The sequence below is a fragment of the Panthera leo genome, chromosome A3 (assembly GCF_018350215.1).
Source record: "Panthera leo isolate Ple1 chromosome A3, P.leo_Ple1_pat1.1, whole genome shotgun sequence".
Lineage (NCBI taxonomy): Eukaryota > Metazoa > Chordata > Mammalia > Carnivora > Felidae > Panthera > Panthera leo.
In genome coordinates this window covers 104,682,331-104,704,351 of record NC_056681.1, presented here as the reverse complement: position 1 = coordinate 104,704,351, position 22,021 = coordinate 104,682,331, and the positions used below count along the sequence as shown (strand labels likewise).

The following is a 22,021-nucleotide window of genomic DNA, read 5'->3' as shown; positions in this document are numbered from 1 at the left end:
AGGAATGCCCAGCAGAGAGGCTTTCAATAGAGGCAAGGCCTGCTTTGGATCCTCTCTGTCGGCAGCTTGTCTCCATGTTAACATGTTTTGCTTATCTGGCATATGTGTTTACTTAAAAAGGATCTCTGAGAACTCAGCTGCCTGGCCACAAAGGCTAGATCTCTAATAGTGGAATCTTGGATTCAGTGACAAGGACTGAATGGGAGAAGACGTTCTGGAACAAATAAGGAAATGAGCCAGAACCCACAATGAGTTCATTTGCTACTTAAAAGTGGAGTTCATTTGAGATACCTTTCGATAGTTTTGAAATCTTAGTTATAACAAATTGAGGAAATTTTAGAAAGCTTTCTATCTGGGCTTTTTTTTCCTGCTTTTATAATCATTCCTATGGTCTCATGGCTGTCAAGTTTTACGTGCCGAAATTCTTGGCTTTTGGTCACTGCAGAAACGTGAAGAGGGCTGGTGGGTAGTGATCGGCGATGCCAAGTCCAATAGCCTCATCTCCATCAAGAGGCTGACCTTGCAGCAGAAGGCCAAGGTGAGTGTATGCTGGCCCTGGCATTTGTTCTGAGCTGGGGTCAGGGTGAGAATTCTTCCCTCACTGCATTCATGCTCACCTGGATTTCTTCTGCTCTCTGTAGGTGAAGCTTGACTTTGTGGCCCCAGCCACTGGCGCCCACAACTACACTCTGTATTTCATGAGTGATGCTTACATGGGATGTGACCAGGAATACAAATTCAGCGTGGATGTGAAAGAAGCGGAGACAGACAGTGATTCCGACTGAGTCCAGAGGCACTTAACTCTTGCAAAGAGGAGAGAAGAGTTGCACCTGAATCAGGAAGATGTACAGTCCTGTGGGGACCGGATCTGTTCGTGTGAGGTCTGGCCAGTCAGTGCAGGTACTGTCCCGGCCCCCCTCCTCTACTTTGCCCTCTTGTTACCTTGCCATCTAGACTTGGGATCCAGTGTCTGCAGGTGTCCTGTAACTGTCAAGCATAAACTGTGTACAGCATTTTTAGCCGTGTTCTGTGTAGTTCCTTTTGTCAAACATTCTAATAAAATAACTTGGAGAAACCACTTGTCTTTGCAGTGTTTCCAAAGGAATGTTTCTTTTGTCTACCTAAGGCCCTTGGCCAAAACGATGGTGTTTTTTTTTTTGTTTTTTTTTTAGCCATTGAACTTGCTTATAATGAATACCTGTAGAGGATAAGGCTACTGTTTAGCTGGGCTGTCACCCACAGCCATTTTAGTCAGTGTGAGGGAGGGATCAATGTGAGATAGCTTCTCTTTGGTCAGATTTATGCCCTTGTCTACTACCTCAGTTGTTACCCAGATATCAGCACTACTGTGGGAATTAACACTGAATGTTAGTCTCTCACGATCCGCAGTTTCCCCTTCCTTAAGGAGGCAGTAGCAGAAAAAGGGGATTAAAATGCACCAGCTGGGTGGGGCCCAGTCTTGGTAAAGCAATTTTGTGATCTTAGATTTACAAATTTTCCTCTTCAAATTCTTGCCTTCCATTCTTTAGGAATAAATGTGCATAAAATTAGAGATAATTTTCAGTTTCTCTAAACCAGTAGTTTTCAAATAATATGACTTTAGGACCCCTTTTACACTACAAAAAAATTAAGAACCCCAAAGAAATTTTATCATCTATCGACCTTTACTGTACTAAAGAATAAAACAAAACTTAATGCATTTAAAAATAATTTTTTATGAAAACTACCTTCCAAAACAAATCCAGGGAGAAGACTGCATTTTACACTTCTACAATTATTTTTATTTTTTTTTATTTTGAGAGAATGCAAGTGGGAGAGGGACAGAGAGGAAGAGAGGGAATCTCAAGCTGGCTCTGTGTCTGTGCAGAGCGCAGTGTGTGTGGGGGGGGTGGGGGGTGCTCAATCCCACGAACTGTGAAATCATGACCTGAACTAAAATCAAGAGTTGGACAGATGCTTAACCGACAGCCACCGAGGCACCCTTACAGATCTTTAATGTCTGGTTTAATGGAAGACATTCTCATAGCTGTTTCTACAATTTTGTATATTGTTTTGAGTTGAAGTGAAATGACGTAAAGCTGATTTTATACAGACATAAAGTCAGAAAAGGGAGGGGCTTTTCAAGCCTTTCAGGCGATCGGCTACTAGATACTACAGCGAGACTCTGCAAGTGAGTTTTTTAAAGGCAGTGTGGAATCTGAAACCTCATCGGTAATAAACTTTTTGTCCTCTATTGTTAAAACCCGTTTTGAATGAATCTCTTACCCACGAATGATTTCGTGACATCGCGCCTGACTCATTTGAAAAATGTTGGTTCATGGACTTAGGCAAATCTTCCAAATGACACGTTTCATCATACAAATCACATCTGTTAGTACCACCAATCTCATCAGAAAAGTCTTAAGTGTTGGGAAGATGTCAAGTTCATGGTGGCAATACAAGTCTCATTTTTGCTTGAGAGCTCTATTTTTTCACTGGCAACACTCAGTTTCCCTTGAAGTGAAAGTCTCATTCCATCTGTTTCCCAGCAAATGTCTGCCAAATAGCCAATTCTAAATAACAATTTGCTAGTTCGAGTAAAAATGGTATGCCATGAAGACCTAATTCAGCTTGTAACTCAACTGTACTTTTTGTCGAGACCACCTTCAGTGTACAGAATGGCTTTCTCATGCTTTCCACTGTCAGAATATTAGCTCATTCTTAGGGGTCAAGATTTAACAAACTTTTTATTGGTTCTATCCAGGATATTTCTTAAGTGAGGTTACCAGGATTTTTTTTTACCAGGAGAGCAAGGCGGCTGAAGACCATGACCACTGGTATTGGCTGCCGCTGCCTTTATTCCTGCCAAGGTGCCAACAGCTGACCTCTCAGATCTCCTGAAAGGCTCTTGGGACCACACTCTGAGAGCTATTGTGCTAGGTGTTGCCTCAGGTGTGTTTTCAAAGTCTAAGGTCATAATTTTCGTGGTGTAAAAAATCAGGCGAAGGCTGTAGCTCTGAGGATGGTCCTCAAGTCAAAACCCATTTGGAAGTGACTTGCAGAAGACAACCTGGGTGACACTGAAGAACTGATTGCCTATGGAGTGATTCTCTACCTTTTTTCATTATGCCTCCAATGAGCCTTATTAGCCATCTTTTTCCTACTTGCCCCCGCCATGAAAATTTAATAACTGGTGGCCCTTTAGAGGGTCACAAACGGTCTCTTAGATTTTTTTTGCTAAAATTTTCAGAAACTAATTTTTAGCCCCACTGAGAATGTACAGCCTAGCCAATAATATTCTAGTGTTCACGTCTTCATTTATTTTTCAGCATTTTCAGTTGCCACCACAGCATATGGCACAGAAGATACACGAGGGTTTCTAAGGGAAAGCAGAAGTGTATCTTCCCCTAAACCAGCCTACATTAAAAAGTTTCCTTCAATCTTGATTTGAACGTCTTATCTGTAAGGATTACCCAGAAATCAGGAAGGCAGGACCAATTTCAGAAAAGGACTCACCATGGACTTCTTTTAAATTGTGAATGTCCTTATAAAATTGGACTTGGGACTCAGATGACCTATTTCTACAAAGCTTCCAATTTCTGAAAGGCCTAAGAGGCATCCTTTCTACATAGAGATAAGGTGATTATAAATACTATATTCATCCCCCAGAACTTAACACTGCCCTCAAGCAAGCAAGATCTGTGGCATGACCACAATGCACCGGATGTTCTGTAGCTCTTTACCAAGGGTCCCATGTCAAAGGATGGGGAGAGTGAGCAGTTCTGTGACTCTGTACTTCTACCCAAGTGTGAATGGAAGAGAGCCAAGTTAAGCGAAGGTCAAGGATGCTTTTCTAGGTCCTCTTGGGGCTGGGAAAGTCTTATGGCATTTTCTGGGAAGCCATGATTCTGTCCAAGGTCAAGGTAGCTCTCCAAGGTCAAGGTAGCTCAGATGCCTTCTGGTCGCTGATACTTCCAGAAGGCCACCTCCCCGTCGTCACTGCAGGAGGCCAGGAGCCCCTGCTCCTTAGGGTTCCAGGCCACACAATTGACATCCTGGGAGTGGGCCTGAGGCAAGTGGGCTGTCAGGGAGAAGGTGGGCTGCTGTGGATCTGAGCTGGGATCCTCCTCAAACACACGGATGGCATCATCCCCACAAGCTGTGGCCAGGGCCCCTGTCAGCTGACACCTGGGAGGAACATGTGCATCAGTGAGTATGCAAGTGGCTCCTCCATCCCCACCCTGGCAAATTAGGCACAAGAGATTGGTTCTACAGTCCTTGGCCAGCTCTTCCCAAACTGCAGGCCTCAGCTAAGCACCTATTACTGAAAAGCTTCCCTAACTAACCACAGCCACAAATCTGTCCCCCCTGAATTCAAGTGCTGCCATCTAGGTTGGGTTTCCCCCGTCAACCCCAAAACTCCACGATTCTGAGCTGCACTTTCTTCACTTAGCCTAAGCAGTTTCCCTTGTCGTGAGCTATTCTTAACCATTTTTTTTGAACAGTACTAGGCCGCTGAACTTCACCATACTTTATTTAAGGTCACTTTCGTTATTCCCAAACGTTTGCTAATATAAATAAAGCTTAGATGCACATCGACTCTTTCCATTGCTTAGGATTTTTTCCTACAGACAGATAGTTATGGCCAGAACTGCCCTCTGACAGACTCTCCTAGATGAATGGTATGGCTTTTCTAGACTCCATAAGGGTAGAGTCAGTGTTACCAACCATAAAAACCCCAGCCATGAGTCCCAATTTTAAGAATAAATATTTCTGGATGGTATGATGCCGTGACCACCCCCCATACCCACCCCTACCACAAGGCTGGTGCTGCCCTCACAGCCTAGATGTTAACATAGGTACAGGCCTGGGTCTGTAAGTCTGTTCCCGGCTCCTGTGAACCTCAGGCCAGCCAGCTCTGAGCTAGACAGTCTGCCCGATTTGAATAAATGAAAGTGGCTGCTCTCCATTTCCATTTACTCTCAAAGGTGGTAGAGAGACGCACGGGGTCTTGACTTCTCTAAAATCTCTCCAAATGGGCGGATGTGGGGATGGAGGTCTTACCAAGCAACGTCGTAAATGGTCCTGGAGTGGAAGCCTGACAAAGTGCAGATACATTTCCAGCTGGGGTCAGAGCCGCTGCATGCCACCCCTGTACAACAGACTTCTCTTGAGCCTAAGACATGTCTGTGTCCCGGGCATCTCAGGGGAGGAGATCCTAGTCTGCCCTCCCTTACCCCCACCTTCAATCTGAGACCTCATTTTCGTTCCCCTGTCCCCATCCTTACTGATCCGCCTTACATACTGTGGCCAGACAGGGGTTTTTCCAGAATGCTGAGAAGGAAATGTCCTGTTTTTTAAAAACTTTTTGCTACGGACTATGTCTGACTAGTTGGCCTGTCTTTTAAGGCCACCAACCAGCCACCCAACCTGCCTTATTTCTCCCAGAATCCTTTACACCCTATCCTCCATCTAAAGGAATCAGGGTTCCTGACATAAATCTAGGCTTTTATGCCTTCAATGCCTTTGCTCATGTTGTTCTGTATTCACCCAGAATTCTCATGCTAAATTCCTCGTGTTAAAATCCTGTACACTTTCAAATTCAGATGAAATGGCTCCTCTTCCACAGTCTTCCCTGATTCTGCCAGTACTCACTCGGGAGCCCTCTCGTGGCACATGCCCTTTCTACCCCAATTTGCTGTGACTCATCTATATGTCTCAGACCCTTAGTAGACTATAAACCGCACGAAAGAGGAGTCTCCTTTAGCTCTCTGGCCCCTCACCTTGCTCGTTGTTTGGTAGATACTGGCGCCAGATACGCACAGTACGGTCATCACTGCAAGACGCCAGGCGCTGGCCACTGGGGTCAAAGGCTAAGCTCCACACCGTGGATTCATGGCCTTCGAGGGTGGCATAGCATACCCAATCATCCTCTTCCTCCCGGTAGAGCTTCACTGTGTCATCATAGCTGGCAGAGGCTAACAGCTGGGGGTGTGGGGGAGAGAGGGAACACAGCACTTGTCTCTGTGGCTCAGGCAGTGCCTATTTCCAAGATCTCTCCCAGCTAGGACAGTCCCAGGGATCTGTCTCTATAAAGGGATTAAAAATACTTTTAGCCACAGATAGAGATCCCCCATAAAAGCCAGGTTGAGGCTGAAGAGGAAAGGAAGGCTGGGCATAACACTCCACACCGAAATTTCTTCCCAACGACATAGCTCACCTCACACTTACCTCTTGGCTTGGGTGCCAAACCACATGCTTGACATCCTGTGTATGAGAGTTGAGGACACTGACACATTCATACTCATCTTCTTCATCAACTGTGGGAGGGGGGGAAAAAAAGGAGCCCACCAGCTGACCCTGTCAGGGATATACAGTCTGTTCACTGTCTTGCAACTGCGTCTGGAAGGACCTAGACTCACCTTCCCAGACCCACACACTCTTATCTCGGCTGCAGGTGGCAAGGAGGTTGCCAGAAGGAGCCCAGGCCACTGACTTGACCTCATTTTCATGGCCCTCCAGAGTCGTTACACACTGTGAAAAGGGAAGAGAGACAAGAATCAAACAGCTGAGACCCCTGGGGTTCTTCACATGGGTATAGCCCAGCTAGTCCAGGTTGGCTCAGGTTCCCGAAACAGCCCTAGGGAGCAAAAAGGCAACAATCCTGCTCCCATCCAGCCTGGTTACCTCAAAGTCATCCTGGTTCTTTTTCCAAATGCACGTGGTAGCATCGAAACTGGCAGAGGCTAGGTAATTGCCACAGGGAGACCAGGCCACCTTCCGCACAGTGCGCTGGTGGCCTTCGGAAAGGACAGATTTGCAGATCCAGCTGTCACCTAAAAGCAGAGGACAGGCCAGTCTCTGGAGCTGGGTGCACTAGAACGTGCAGAAGCACTGTCAATGCCGTTAGATAATAAGGGCTAGTGCGGGAGCCATGCTGGGCTCAACAGGCATATTTAACAACATGCTTTCAGAAAGCTGTAACTTCCTCTACTTCCTTTGGAGGCATCCTTATAAAACAAATCTGAGGAGTCACCTTCCTGATTTAAAACTGTCAATGGCTCCCAAATGCTCTCAGGATAAAATTTAAACTTCACCCCTGTGTAGCAAATTACTCTGCACGATACATTCCTACCACCCTTCTCTTCTCCCTTTCCGGCCTCAGCAATTATCACAATCCCCTCGACAGTTCCAGCCTACTGACGTTTTTGCTTCCAATACTTGCCGACTCCTTTGCCCAAAAAGTCTTTCCCAGAGTGGCCAACTTGAAGGCGGCCTCTCCCTCCTCCCCTTTAGCCTGTAACCCCATTCAGGGTCGGCTTGCCCCAAAGGCTGCGGACTCCCTAAGCCCGGCACCCACATTACGCGCACGCGGAACCCACGGCAGCAAGGGTCGCGCAGCGAGGCCGGGACAGACCTTCTGTTCCCCAGATGCGGACTCTACGGTCACCACCGCACGACGCCAGCAAGGTTCCCGCGGGGTTCCAGGCCAAGAACCAGCAGCGGGAGTCCGGGTGTGCCGGGACGCGGGCCAGCAGCACCAGCGAGTCCTTCATGACGACCCGGAGCAGGGTGCGGAGGAGGTGGGCAGATGCAGGAGCGCGGATAACGAGCCAGTCGGTGCAAACCCCCGCGACGCCCACTCCGGCCTTCCAAAGCCTTCGGGTCCCGCCACTTCCGCCCGAAGGCCCGGGTCTTCCTGGGAACTGAAGTGCCCGCTGCTGCGGCCGTGCTGCCCTCTGGGAGTTGTAGTCAATTTCCCCCCACCCCAGGAGGAAAGCACCGCGGGACAGTCTCGAACTACCAGTCCCGTGAGGCCCTGCGCAGGGAGCCGGCGGCGCGCCCGGGCTGTGACGCGCGCGGGGGACGGGGCGGGGAGCCGGAGGAGGCGGAGGCAGAGGTGGAGGAAGCCGGAAGTGGATCGGCCCGGGTCGGTCCGGGCGTTGCGGGTTTGGGGCCTGGGATCGCTCGGCTCCCGGCAGCTGCGGAGCCCCTGACAGAACTGAGCGGCGCCATACCGGCCCTGAGGCCTGCTGACCGGTGAGGAACAGGAGTCGGTGTAGGGGAGGCTCCTTTCTGGCCACAGGTCGCACCCCGAGAGGACTGTTTCCAGATCCCGGGTCCCCGATCCCCGCGGCCCAGCCCGGTCCTCTACCCCTCGGCACTCTCTGGCGGAGACCCCAGATCTATCTCTCATCAGTAGCAGATATTAGCGCCTCTACTCTGGCCTGCCCAGACCTGGCCGGCCCTCGTCCCTCTCCGGGTCCCTATTCCTCACCTCCGCAGCCCCATTCCAGGGACCCTGTCCCCGCCCCCGACTCCCTGCAGCCCTCTTGTCTATGCTTGGCCCCAGGTCCCACCCCCTATTCTCGAGTGTGGGCCCTGACAGCGCTGCGCCAGCCCCCCCTTCCGTGAACCCAGTGCCTTGCTCTCCTCCCCGGGACAGGCAGGCTCAGCGCGCCCTGCGGAGGTCCGCGGCGAACAGCAGCGACCGCGGAGCGACGGCGGGCGGCCCCGGGCATGTACGCCCCCGGAGGCGCAGGGCTGCCTGGCGGGCGCCGGCGGAGGAGCCCTGGAGGCAGCGCTCTGCCCAAGCAGCCGGAGCGTAGTTTGGCCTCGGCTCTGCCGGGTGCCCTGTCCATCACGGCGCTGTGCACTGCCCTCGCGGAGCCTGCCTGGCTGCACATCCACGGTGGCACCTGTTCTCGTCAGGAGCTGGGGGTCTCCGACGTGCTGGGCTACGTGCACCCGGACCTGCTGAAAGGTGAGGGCGCTGCGCGCCGGCCCTCTTCTTTCTGAGCGATAAGGACATCCTTGGTGGAGAACAGAATGCGGTGCGGGCTGGAGCAGAGATAGCCAGGGGCAGGCACTTGGCTTTAAGAAAACACCCCCATTCTTGCCTGGTGTACATGCCCACCAGGTGGCTCTGTTTGGGGTCTGGCCCCTCATTAATTCTGATGTTATTCAGCCAGGCACCTACTTCTTACGCCGTGCTAATCTGGACTGCTGTTATTTTAGGATTCTGCCTAAGGAAGGGCGCTGTATATCGAGAACTGATAAGGGTGCTAGGCATCACAATTAGCTGCCCCTTTATGAGGAACCTACGGAATATAGGAAGGTTTCTTTGGGGGCAGCCAGATGGAGGGAGGAAGAGGAACTTTAGTGTGGCCAGCTTTCAATAGATATTTTAGAGTTCTATCATAACTGGGTTTTTGCTAGAGAAAAAGGGAGTTTATGGCATTTTCGATAACCAGAAGTCAGTTCCATTGCCCCCTCGGTAAAACAATCGGAATTTGTCTCTTGGAACCTTGACAAGCAGGTGGGCTCGAGTGAAGTAAGATTGCTTTGTTCTTCATCATGCTTCTTAGCCCGGTGGCCAGGAGAGAAGAAAGGGACTGTTCTCTTTACTTGGGCACAGAGGAGACCAAAATTTCCGGAGGTGGGTGTGTGTGGGGGGGGGGGGGGGGGGGGGGGGGCTGTCCCAGGGAGCCTCATAGGTTATCCTGCCCAGCCCTGTCTCCAGTAATGAAAGTAAAGGCTGTGTGGTGGGAAGCAGGACTGCACTTGCCTGGCTTCAACCCCCAAAATGGTCAGAGAATCCCCAAAAGCCCTTAGTAACAGCACAGTTCATTACCTCCAAGGTCTTTTGAACCGTTTATGAAGGTCTTCATATTTTCTCCCTGGGCCACCCCCATCTGTGATGCATTCCAGATGTTTACTTCCCTATGTATCGGAAGCATTAGCTATCTCCACTTTGCCTCTTTAAGGATTCAGGCACTGGGATTTAGTGAAAAGGTCAAATTCTCTCCCGTGCTTTGGATTATATGCCGCTTCTGCAGGCCTAGTCTGAAAAACCCTATCCTTAGAGCCTAATGGTGTCTTTCTCTAAGAGTTCTCTTGCTGTTTTGAATCTCTCTGGAGTTTTCGATGTTTTAGGATAGTTTTGTAGAGAACAGGATGGGGGTTTCTTGTTTACTTCTACATTTCACTGTGATGAAATTTGCTGGTTGGGCTCACTGAGACCCAAGTTATACACATGATGGAGGCCTCGTGACGTGCAGCTTTTTCTCTGGCGTGTAGCTGGTGGCAGAAAAGCCATCCAGCTTGAGTAGAGCCTGGATGGTTTTACCCTCAGCACACTACCTACCTTGGAGCACAGCTGCTGCCTTTCCATTACTTCATCTAGATCTTTGCCACTGATCATCTGCTGTTCCAGTGTAACCTGTCCCCTGCAAACTGGGAGAGAGTTCATGGTGCTTCCCCCCTTTCAAATCATTCCTGGAGAGGCTCACAGAATCTGTGTGATGGAGGGAGAGGCACTCTGGTCCCATGTCCTTATTTCAGAGGCCCAGCAAGCTGTGTCTGAGAAAAGTGAAGTGATCTCTCCAGGGTCACACAACTGGGGGCAGAGCTAAGGCTGCTGACATCTATCGAGTCCAGTATAAAATGATGCTGTCTCCTATGTTTCTTCACCTTTGTTTTACTTGAGTGTCATAGAGAATGATCTCATGAGTGTTCCACATTGGTGTGCATCCTTGTTAAAGGCATTTAAAAAATAAAAACAAATTATTGATGCAGGTTCTCTTTTGTTGACGTATATATTTACCCTTTTTAAGTTTTTCAAGCCAGATTTGGTCTTTTATAAAGCATGTTGCCTTAATCTTTACATTACATTTACTCATGCATTTAGCGATCTTACCCCATGGATAGTTTCAGCCTACTTTTCCGTGGCCACCTTGTTGGCCATTGCAAGCTAGGAACATGTGGGCGTCCATTAATAAGGAAGGTGCCAGTGGTACCTCATGAACTCTCAGAGAACAAGGCAAGGAATCAGGAGGTCCCTGATGGCTTCTCTTCCTTTTCTCTGTACCTGTTGGGTTTTTGGTACCCCATGGGCCTTTAGACATGGGATTTCCTGTGCAATTATGTTGATCCTTAGGGCCTAACCCACGTCCTAGCATGAAAGCCTGGGATATTCCTTATCTCAGGAGGGAGCAGAGCTGCGGGGCACAGATCTGATGCCTATAGTTGCTACCAGAGGGAGAACAGGCCCTACCAGGTCTCTGCAGGTGAAGGGGAGTAGATGGGGCCGGCAGGCTTTGGAGCAGTGCCTTCCTGTTTCGAAGCCCCCCTTCTTGAGTGCTAGGCGTTGTGCTAAGCACACTCCATGTCTGGCTTTAGTTTCTTCTGAATATCTTTCTTTGGTAAGTACTGTCCTAACGTCCTAACCTCACTTCACAAAGGTATCAGGCTCAGGTGGTGGTGGACCTCCACTCTTAGCACCGTACTTTGTACACTCGAGGTTTCTTTTTCCTTCTATTGGAGCTGTCCAAGGCTTATTATCTCCCCATTCTAGTAGAGTTTTTCTCACAAGCCCAGCCAAAGCTGTGCTTCTTATCCCTCGTGGCCTCAGCATTCCAGCTCAAGTTGGTGATCCTGAGGCAAAGCCACTCACCCTCTTGCTGTCACTTGCAGAGCCCCAGAAGGCTTTGGCAAATGCTGGCTGGCTCAAAAGACTTGGTCCTGAATTCTTCCACTCTCCAGGGGGTGCCTGCTTCTCACACAGCTCTTCACCCTGGGCCCAGGTCCATAGATATGCTCAGACTGCTAGTGGCCCCAGGCAGCAGAGCCCCAGATAATTGTTCCTTCTGAGCCCCAGTCCCTGCTATCAAGTGTGGCCAGCAAAGGGCAGCTCACAGCTTCAGGAAGCATCTTTGGAGAATGAGGAAGTTTGGGATTTGAAGTCAATGAATCACAGTTGACAACAAGCCACGAAGATCAAGGCCCTTCCAGGGAGGGCCAGTGTGCCTGCTGAGTGGTGACTAATGCAGCTGGCACTTTCAATGCCTGCCGGGCCTGTCCCCAGAGGCAGCTCAGCTAGAACCTTTAGTATCTGTGGTAATACCCAGCCAGGCACTAGGGGGCCCTGTTGGAGTCCTGTGTCAGAAGCCTGTCTGGAAGCTAAAAAGTCACAGTGAGCTGTGCAGGTGGGATAGATGAACTCTGAGAAGGATTGGGGCAAGGGGGAAGTGCCTCTGACTCGCTGAGACTCCAGTGAGGGGTGAAGGGATGGAGGATGAGACAGAAGAAGGGAACTGCCCAGAAGCCACTTTAACCCTCCTGCCTGCAGGAGGAGGGGGTGAGAGCAATGGGCAGGTAGACAGGAAGAGCCAGGGCCTTCAAAACAAATCCAGCCCAGTGACTCACCAGTGACCTTGGGCAAAGTCAGTTCCTTGGGATCCTATTACACAGCAGCTGCCTTCTTCCCTGGTGACTGGAGGGGACAGTCAGCAATAATTACCAAAATAAACAGCACAACTGGAGAAGAGGATGTGTTCTCTGACTTACTAGAGTGTAGTAGACTGTACCACTGGTTTGAATTTAAAATTAGGACCCTGCCCCATATGCCATTTCTCTCCACAAATAAAATAATACTTGGGGCGCCTGGGTGGCTCAGTCGGTTAAGCGTCTGACTTCAGCTCACGTCACGATCTCACGTTCCGTGAGTTCGAGCCCCGCGTCAGGCTCTGGGCTGATGGCTCAGAGCCTGGAGCCTGCTTCCAGTTCTGTGTCTCCCTCTCTCTCTGCCCCTCCCCCGTTCATGCTCTGTCTCTCTCTCTCTCTCAAAAATAAATAAACGTTAAAAAATTAAAAAAAAAATAATACGTACATAACATTTGGGGATTTTTTTTTTCCCTTTAGCAACCCTCAAGGGAGTGGATATTCGTTGCCCTCCCTGCCATACTGATGTCTGGCAGGGGAGGAGAGAAACAGACATTGAGATCCTGACCCTGGGAGAGTCTGAGCTGAGTTCTAAGCATGTCTGCAATAACTCTGCCTGGCTTTTCTGTGTGCTCGGAGACTCTCTGATGAAAGACTTCTTGGGATATGAGGCAGACTCCTGGGGTATCTGTAAACATCACTCCAAGGGAAGTTTATTTTATTTTTTAAAACACTTTTTAATGTTTATTTACTTCTTTCTTTATTTATTTTTGAGAGAGAGACACACACAGAGTGCAAGCCGGGGAGGAGCAAAAAACGAGGGAGATACACAAATCCAAAGCAGGCTCCAGGCTCTGAGCTGTCAGCACAGAGCCCAACGTAGGGCTCGAACCCACAAACCATGAGATCATGACCTGAGCCAAAGTCGGACGCCCAACCGACTAAGCCACCCCGGCGCCCCTACAAGGGAAGTTTGTATTTCGCTTCCCCACCATGCCTGAGGGTTTACTCACAGCTTTGGAGTAGAGAAAGGCGGTCATATTGAAACAAAACTCATTTGAATTTTGGGTCAAAAGCTCTTTCTCTGTACCACATTATCACTCTTGTGGGCAGATTCTCAGTCTGGCTTTAGTCGGCTCTTTCCCTGGCCCACACTGGCTGACGTGTGCAGAGGAGGAAGTACCAGTGGAAGGAGGAAAGGCACGCCAGGGATGACACAGCTGTGGCCCAGCCATAACAGCCCCAGTGCCGAGAGAGTGGGCCAGTGGCAGTCCGTACAGGCCCATTCCTGGCATGGTGTGAGTTGACTCTTTCGGCACACCCCTTCATAGAGGGAGCAGGTGTTACTGCTTTCATTTGCTAGATGAGAGAGCAGGGCAGTTAAGTGACTTGCTCAAGGTAACACAGAGTCTGTGGTCGGTCTAGGATTCGGTGCCTTTCTGGCGTCCCCACTGCTTTCAAGAGCCAGACCGATGGCTGCAGAAGCCCAGACCACACCGAGCAGGTTTTGCCCAGTGATTCCCACTTCTCATGGCTCAATGACCCAAGCCTTTCTTGCCTAGAAGAGCTTTCATGCTTCCAGCTGTTCCGTTAGTGAGCTCAGCAGCCACTGGCTCTGAGGATGGCTCGGACAGCATTCGTATGAACTTCTGACCCTTCGTTCAAATACCGCTCTTTAGGATTTGATTGATTACTTCCATTAGGAAAGAATGAAACGGCTAAGTCTGGTGCTTGATGATTCCAAGCCTCATGATGCAAGGGAGGCTGATGCGGGTTTGGAGTCTTAACTGTGCTGTGTGACCTGGAGGAAGTCCCTTGACCTCCTGGAGCCTCCGATTCCTCATCTGAGCTGTGTGATGAATCCCCCAGTGTGGAGTGAGGCATACCTAAAGTAACACTTTTTTTTTTTTTTTTTTTTTTAAAGTAGGCTCTACACCCAATGTGGGGCTTGCATTCACAACCTCAAGGTCAAGAGCAACATGCTCTACTGATCAAGCCAGCCAGGTGCCCCAACTAAAATAATGTATGACCCATCTGTGCGCACAGGCTATTCCTGGAGGGGTACACAAGAAACCACCAATAATATTTGTCTCTTGGGTGGGGCAGTTGGGCATTTGGAAGGGTAGGGACGTCCTCTCTGAAGCTTTTTATCACGTGCACGTCTCCGTTATTATTGAAATAAGTGTATTACGAAACATAAGACATAATAGGAGTATATATAATAAATGTATTTTTAAGGATGGTAATAAAACGAACATCCTGTACTCCCTATGCAGCCAAAGAAAGTGTCTGAAGCACTGATGTATTACTTCTTTCAGTTAAAACTAATTGTTAAAATTTAGTTGGTTTTTTTTCTTTAAGTTTATTTTTGAGGGAGAGAGCACGTGTGCACATGTGCGTGCATGTGTGTGAGTAGGGGAGGGGCAGAGAGAGAGGGGGACAGGATCTCAGGCAGGCTCGGTGCTTTTCGCACAGAGCCTGATGTGGGGCCTGAACTCCGAAACCTCAAGACCTTGACCTGAGCCTAGATCAAGAGTCAGATGTTCAACCAACTGAGTCACCCAGGCACTCCGAAATTTGGTTTGTTTATTTATTTATTTATTTTGATAGAAAGTGCAAGTGGGGGAGGAGGGGGGGAGAGAGAGAGAGAGAGAGAAAGAACCCCAAGCAGGCTCCATACTCTCCGTGTGGAGTCCCATGTGGGGCTCAAACACAGGAACCATGAGATCATGACCTGAGCAGAAGTCAGATGCTTAATCAACCGAGCCACCCAGGTGCCCCTAGTTGATTTTTAAGAACCACAATTAAAGCACCACTCAGAGTGTCTGGCCACATTAAGTAATGCTGCTGAAATCAGAACACAGCCTGCTGCAGCGCCGAGTGTGATGTAAGCCCTTACACCCTGCCGCTCTCAGGTTATTCTTGGAAGCACTAGAAGAACACTTTTGTCCCGTCCTGTCCCGTCCCTGCTATGTGCCGTGTGGAGCCCAAGAAGAACTGTCTCAGAGAGCTTTTAACAATATTCAAGCAAAGGCAGGAGACAGCCTCCTGCCTCCAGGAGCTTTTCTTTCAGTGAGGCCTGTGGGTTTCTAGACTCCTTCAGGCCATAGCGCTGTCTTAGGCGATGCAGGGCTGGGTTAAGCGAAGGCTGGTCCTGGTTGCTGGCAGAGCTCACTCATAGGCAAGCCTCTTAGCAGCAGACGGTTTCCCAGGCTGGATGATGGGACCCAAAACAGATGGTCAGCTGACAAGAGAGCGGCAGATAGCTCTGGGGCAGCTTAATGAATGATCTGCAGCCAGATGGAGGCATAGGAGTCCTGTGTGAGCTCAGCCAACATCTGCCGGGTGAATTCTGAGCCTGAGGCAGGGAATGCATGCTGTCACAAAGGCCCAGAGCCTCTTGGTCTGGTTCTTCAGGGTGGGAGGCCAGACCCTCTGCCCAAGATCCAGTGATGCCAGTGTCTGTTGGTTTGAGCCTGCCTTGTGGGGTTCAGGTCGTCTCTCCAGGTTCCTGGACTATTCTTCAGCAGTCCACTTTCCATCATAGGTCTGGGGTCAGTGTTTCTTGGAATGTAAGGCCTGGCCCACCTGCCTGGGAATTACCTGGGCTGCTTGCTAAAATCCAGATCCCTAGGCCCTGCTTCAGGCTGAGAGCTCAGAATCTCTGGGGCCTGGGAACATGCTCTCAGCCAGCACCCTTGCGATTTTCATGTGAACTAGATTGATGACCATCATCCCACAGCCTGTCAGTGTCAGCCTCAGATCAAGACTCAGGAAAGAAGCCTATAGTCTAAGTCCTGCCGGCCCTTTCCAAATTGCCCTAAATCAGTTGGTGACCCATGGCCTAAATGAAAGAAGAATTTGCCCATGGTTAGAATAGAAGGGGGAGAGTTAGTGAAGGCCCATTTCTTTCTACCAAAGCCTAAAATGGTTTCTTCTTGGATGGGCCTTTATTCTATGTGATTCTGGGAGCTCTAGTAGTTTGCATAGATATAAAATGGAACAGTGTTGTCTAGATGATTTTTTTTTTAATTTTTTTTTTTAACGTTTATTTATTTTTGAGACAGAGAGAGACAGAGCATGAACGGGGGAGGGTCAGAGCGAGGGAGACACAGAATCTGAAACAGGCTCCAGGCTCCAAGCTGTCAGCACAGAGCCCGACGTGGGGCTCGAACCCACAGACCGCGAGATCATGACCTGAGCCGAAGTCGGCCGCTTAACCGACTGAGCCACCCAGGCGCCCCGATGATTTTTTTTTTTTTTTTTAAAGAAGTTTCTAAAGTCCTAGAAGTTTGCTGTTTGTGTCTGGTGATGGTTGTCATCCTGGGACCTCCCTTCTCCATGACCCTGGGGACTCTGGACTCTGAGTGTTGGGGCTCTTGTTTCAGCATCTTCCTTTTTCTTGGTTCACTCCCTCGTTTGGGTAGAGCATGCACCCCTCAATGGCCTTGGCCTCATTTTAGAAGGTGTCGGGGGCTGTCAGTTTCGGAGTCTGTTAGGCTTTTGTGGTGTAAACTAATTGCTTCTTAGCTTTTCCCACATCTGGGAAAAGCTTATCAAGTGGGCTACTTGGGCTTACCTAGTGCGTTAAGTCCATTCTGAGTAGTTCTAACTCCTTTTAATTTCCAGTTTCCGGAATTTTGTTTTGCCCCTCTCCTCTTTGTGTGGGTTTATGCCTTAAATTTTTTTTCTTTTGTTTTAGCAGCGTGCAAGGAGGGAGCAAAAATAAATGTGACTTACTAGTCTACCCTCTTTCCTGGTTTATTTAGCACTCTTCTAATTCTCTGTTTTTGTAAACTGCTTCAACTTCTTTTTGAACAAGGGAATGAATGAGTGGCTAGATAGACAGTCAACATTAATCGGCCTCTGGCCTTAGCCTCTTTGGCCGTCCCAGCTCAGAAGTCAGTGGGCTTTTCCTGCCAGCCCAAAGCACGCTTTTCGCAGAGTGGGTTACCATGTCAGGCTAGTCGTCAAGGTCTTTACAAATGGTTAGCAGAGGGTGGCAAGCACGAGGAAGTGGAGCCCTTCACTCAGGCTGATTTTGTTGGAAAGGGAAGAAGGACCTGAGGCTCATGGGAGCAGTGACCAGGGTTCCTGTCTGCTGTTCCATCTCCTGTGGAGGCCAGCTGGAGCAGGAGCCAAGACTGCTCGGTCCAGTACTCCCCTGGTTCCCCAGGACTGTGGTAGAGGGGGACAAACGCCTCCCAGCGGGAGGCTTCCTGCACCACGGTGTTGCTTGGGGCCCTGAAGATCTGGTTCTTCCCCTACAGACTTCTGCATGAATCCCCAGACAGTACTGCTCCTGCGGGTCATTGCCGCCTTCTGCTTCCTGGGCATCCTGTGTAGTCTCTCTGCGTTCCTCCTAGATGTCTTTGGGCCCAAGCATCCAGCTCTGAAGATCACCCGTCGCTATGCCTTCGCCCACATCCTTACAGGTACGCTTGGGCCTGCTCACGGTGGGGAAGGAACTGCCACAGGGCAGAGGCACCCCGTCTGGAGTTGCAGTTGGGGTCCTAGGGGTTTCTGTGAGCAGACGCCATTCCAGATTCTTATTTCAGCTTTAGCCTTTCACAAAGCATGGAGTTGTAATAGCAGCTTGTTTCTTTCATTCGCATTTATGCCTGCCAGGGCCACAGAGCCACTCGGCCCAGCTGTGGAGAGGGAATTTTGTTCGTATTCCACAAGAAATCTCTGTGCTCTCTAAGAACTGGAGTCGAAGCTCAGCTGGGGTTCACGGGGCCTGGCACAAGCAGGGAAGGAAACCGGGGTGTCTCACTGTATCTCCCCTGGAGTACCTGGTCTCATCGCCTTCTCTCTTCCTGCTTCCCTGCGTGCCACCTTTCTCTATTAGGTGCAGCCTCTGTCCTCCCTCATGACTGGGCTGCTGTGTTGATTTGACTTGTGGTGGTGCCGATTCCACCCCCAAACTGCATGAGCTGGTCTATCCCTTTCAAACACACAGTGACTTATAGCAGCCTGATATCCCAATTCCAAATTCTTGAGACGCAGAGACTCTGACTGGCCAAGAAGGGGTCGGGCCTCTGGGCCCAGCCCCAGCCCGAGAATTTTCCTGGCCAAGAGAGCTCCCCACTGCAGTGTCTGGAGCCGGGCAGGTTCTCTGAGAATGAGGTTTGGGCGGAGAGGCTGCAGTTGGTTCTTTGAGCATCCTGGCTGCAGGGTGCCTACTAATCCCCATGCTGTCGCTCTGTCCCCCAGTCCTGCAGTGTGCCACCGTCATCGGCTTTTCCTACTGGGCTTCTGAACTCATCCTGGCCCAGCAGCAGCAACATAAGAAGTACCATGGCTCCCAGGTCTATGTCACCTTTGCTGTTAGTTTCTACCTGGTGGCAGGAGCCGGTGGAGCCTCGATCCTGGCCACAGCAGCCAACCTCCTGCGCCACTACCCCACAGAGGAGGAGGAGCAGGCCCTAGAGCTGCTCTCCGAGATGGAGGAGAACGAGCCCTACCCAGCAGAGTATGAGGTTATCAACCAATTCCAGCCGCCCCCGGCCTACACACCCTAATGCCGGCCGAGGGCTTTCTGCCACAGCAGCCCCTCCCCACTCTGCGGCGCTTCTCACCCCCAGAGGAGCTCCTGTCCCCAGCAGGCCTCACTGGTAGGATCCTGACCATTTCACCAAACCTTCCCAGGAGAGACTCTGCCTTTAAGGTTGTTCATGTATCCCTGCTCTCGAAACCTGGGATTCGCAGATTTTATATAATGCACTGTTTCCCCTCTTGTCACCTTCCTGTCCCTTCGCGGTCACTAGTCATTACCAACCAGGGATGGTCATACAACTTTTCTCCCTTCATGGGCCGTATCTTCGAAACTGGGACTTTCCTTGGGATGCTGCTGACAGTGGACAGTCCCAGATAGAAGTGTCAGCAGGTGCAAAGGGAAAGGGGGCTATGCCCTGCAGGCTTACTTCATAACAGTCCGTGTTTGTCCCACAGTTGTAACCCTGGACTGACCCCACCCCCCCATTCCTTCTTGGAGGGCCCCAGTACCGGGCCGTCCACTCCACGGAATTCTCTGCACTTTAGTCTTTGGACTTCCCATTACGTGTGTTCTGGTTTTATGGGAAGAAGGAATTGCTGTCGGGAAGCAGAGCCAGTGCTCTCCCCACCCTGCCCTTGCTTGGGTGACTGGAGCCCAGGCAAAGAGAGCAGCAGCTGGCGTGGGCCTGAGGCCCCCCTGGTGCCCATAAAGGATCAGAGTGAGGGGGGCCAAATCTCCCTAGCCCCTTCACCTTTTAAAACGTGAGTGGTTTTAGAAGGATCAAGCAAAACAACCAACAGCAACAATATTGTTTTTAAACTAGCGACAAGACTGTTGTCGTTTTTTCAGACACGTATCCCATTCCTTTTGGCTCCGCAGTGTTTGGGGCCACCACTCCTCCCAGGTAGGTCCTCCCTGAACCTCTCCCAGCAGAATGCAGCCTCTTCCCTTGCTCCCTCCCCTGCAGTGACCCGGCTCCCTGGGCCCTTCCTGTGGAACCCAGAGCCCTGGCAGCCCCCGAGGGGCTGAGGACTGTGGCCTGGCTGGCCGGCCAGCGTGGTGCTCCTCAGGACTGTGGCACTGAGATGTAACCTGGCCTCCGTGCAGGAACAGGGGCCACAGTAGGGCAGGAAACCCGCCACTCTCCACATAGGAACCGCCACCAGTGGGGTCCCATCGCGTGAGGTGTCAACACCACCCTGTCGGACTAACGGACCTGGCTGTGTTCTTCAGGCTCAGTGTGTCCCCTGGACTGTGACTTGGGGCAACGGCTTGCTGCATGCCCCTCTTCTCTTCTCGAATGTACTCTGTCTGGTCTAGGAGTGTGCCGCTGGCTCCTCCTTGCCCAGCCATCACTCTGGCTATCCTGTTTGCCACACATAGCTTTGGGTCTGGCTGGAAACTCTGCCCTGAGATCTGGGGCAAAAGTGGGAGAAACGTGAGAGATCTTCAGCGTGGATCCAGATGGCCGGGCTTCTTTGGAATCAGTGTCCAATGCCGAGCTGAAAAGCAGATTGGATCCCAGTTTCCTTTCACGGGCAACAGACCGAACAAGACTGGAGAATGGATACCACTGTTGAGTTGGGGCTAGAAAGGGACTGTCTTGTATCTCGTCCTTCTTCAGCCTGTCGTCCTGGGGACATCTGGACAGATGCCTGCGTGGGAGGTGAAGACCATGTCTGTGCACGAGTGAGCGGCTGCCTGGAGTTCACTGTGATGCCAACGTGTGTCCCATGGTGACTCTCACACTCTTCCAGACTTTTCGGCAAGAAAGACCGCAGTATGATACCTGAGCACAAAGCCAAGGAGCTAAATTAAGTCTTACGTCTGTCTGTAAAGTCCGAGTTTGCCTTTGGCAGATCTCCAGGGTGTGGCCAGCTCTCTCAGACCGTGGGTGTCCAAGCAGGCAGACCAAGAGACCGGGCACCAAACACGCATGCCAAAGTGACCAGTCATCTCATGAGGACCCAGACATGACCCTGTGGACCGTTCCATGTGATTTGGAACCCACTTTTTATTAGCTCCCCATACCTCTGGCCTTTCTCTTTTTCCCTGCCATCCTGACACTGATAGTTTGTCATATATATCCCCCTGGTTGTGTTTTGTTTTTTTTTCTAGAAAAAAAAAATTAAAAAGCAAAACAAAACAAACTACAAATAAGAATGTAAATGCCAGTGGCTCCCTGTCATTTTTCTGTTGCAGTTTCCCTGATTTGGTTTGTTCCCTTCCTCTTAGAGAAGCAGGAGAAATTGATGAAGTGTGTAATCAAATAAAAAGAAAAGAAGGGACTTGCATGTGCTTACTCCATGCAAGGCATTTTCACCCCTAAAACCCCCCCCTAATCCTGAGACCTTCCACACCAGGGTCCCAAGGGTAGGAGCAATAGACACCTCCAGCCCGGTCCCTGTCTTCAGACCCTGAGCTCTTCTCTGCAGCTGCTGGTTGGCTGCAGAAGAGAAAGCTGCTTCTGAACCCCAGCCATGACGCGGAGAGAAATAGACTTCTTCAGAGCTAGGACTTGGAGAAGTTGCTGCACTTCCTTTTGAAACCACAGGGAATGATTACTTACTTACAGGGAGAGGCATGCGAGTGGAGACAGTTCCAGGAATGTAACTTGTAGAAGGATCCTGCCTTTAGTGTCCACGCCTCACGTGGCTACCCATCTTCCCTTCGTTCAGCCGACACACTAGGCCAAATGTATATCACGGCAGAAGGGTTTAGGGCTCCCTTTGAGGAGCAGCCTGTTTAGGTGTTCTTTTTTTTTTTTTTTCCCCCTTTGGAAGAATACACATCTTTCCTGAAAGCTAGGATGTGCTCTGTCTCATCTCATTTCAGATCTTTACAAATGGCCCGTGTTGTATATGAGGCGCCCTTAGGCACCATGAGAAGAAACAAGATGACCAGTGGCCCCCGTCTCCAAGAATTTTGTATTCTTAGTTCAGGAGATGGTCTTGTTCACAAACAGGCAGTGAAGTAAGTGGTCTAATGGACAGTTGGGGAAAGTGCTGTGTCAAGAGGGGAGGCTGGTTATGACTTGAGCGATTACAAAAGGCTTCACGGAGGAGGGCACCTTGAACCAGGCTTACCGTGAGAATTTGGAGGTAGGGCGTGGGGAGTTCCCACTGAAGGAATAGCGAGCAGAAGCACAACTGGAGGCCCGGATGTAGTGAGAGAAGAGGTTAGAAAGGTAAGAGGCCCATTGAAGGCACTAAAAGCAGTGGGGAATCCTGGAAAGGTTTTGAGAAGAGACAGGAGGGATCCAGGTTTCTTTTAATGACTGGTGACAGTGTGACAGAGGCCCAACTCCTGTTAAGTGTCAGA

The 22,021-nt window shown here is 50.3% G+C and overlaps 3 protein-coding genes across 3 annotated transcripts in view; 2 read left to right on the top strand and 1 right to left on the bottom strand.

The window, feature by feature from the left end:
• SNRNP200 (small nuclear ribonucleoprotein U5 subunit 200) overlaps positions 1-1,078 on the top strand; it is a 28,956-nt gene extending 27,878 nt beyond the window's left edge. Inside the window, exons 44-45 of the mRNA XM_042933119.1 lie at positions 446-538; positions 642-1,078. Coding sequence (XP_042789053.1) covers positions 446-538; positions 642-785 — 237 coding nt within the window. The 3' untranslated portion in view covers positions 786-1,078. The remainder of the gene's footprint in view (positions 1-445; positions 539-641) is intronic.
• Positions 1,079-1,911: 833 nt separating this feature from the next.
• Positions 1,912-7,724, bottom strand: CIAO1 (cytosolic iron-sulfur assembly component 1). Its single transcript, XM_042933118.1, has 7 exons — positions 7,397-7,724; positions 6,667-6,815; positions 6,402-6,513; positions 6,211-6,299; positions 5,763-5,964; positions 5,044-5,131; positions 1,912-4,167 (listed from the first exon to the last, which is right to left on the bottom strand). The coding sequence occupies exons 1-7, from the start codon at positions 7,533-7,535 to the stop codon at positions 3,927-3,929; spliced, it is 1,020 nt and encodes a 339-aa protein (XP_042789052.1). The 5' UTR covers positions 7,536-7,724; the 3' UTR covers positions 1,912-3,926.
• Positions 7,725-7,868: 144 nt separating this feature from the next.
• TMEM127 (transmembrane protein 127) lies at positions 7,869-20,770 on the top strand. The gene is made up of 4 exons (XM_042933116.1): positions 7,869-8,019; positions 8,426-8,743; positions 17,472-17,636; positions 18,418-20,770. The coding sequence occupies exons 2-4, from the start codon at positions 8,500-8,502 to the stop codon at positions 18,723-18,725; spliced, it is 717 nt and encodes a 238-aa protein (XP_042789050.1). The 5' UTR covers positions 7,869-8,019; positions 8,426-8,499; the 3' UTR covers positions 18,726-20,770.
• Positions 20,771-22,021: the final 1,251 nt, after the last annotated feature.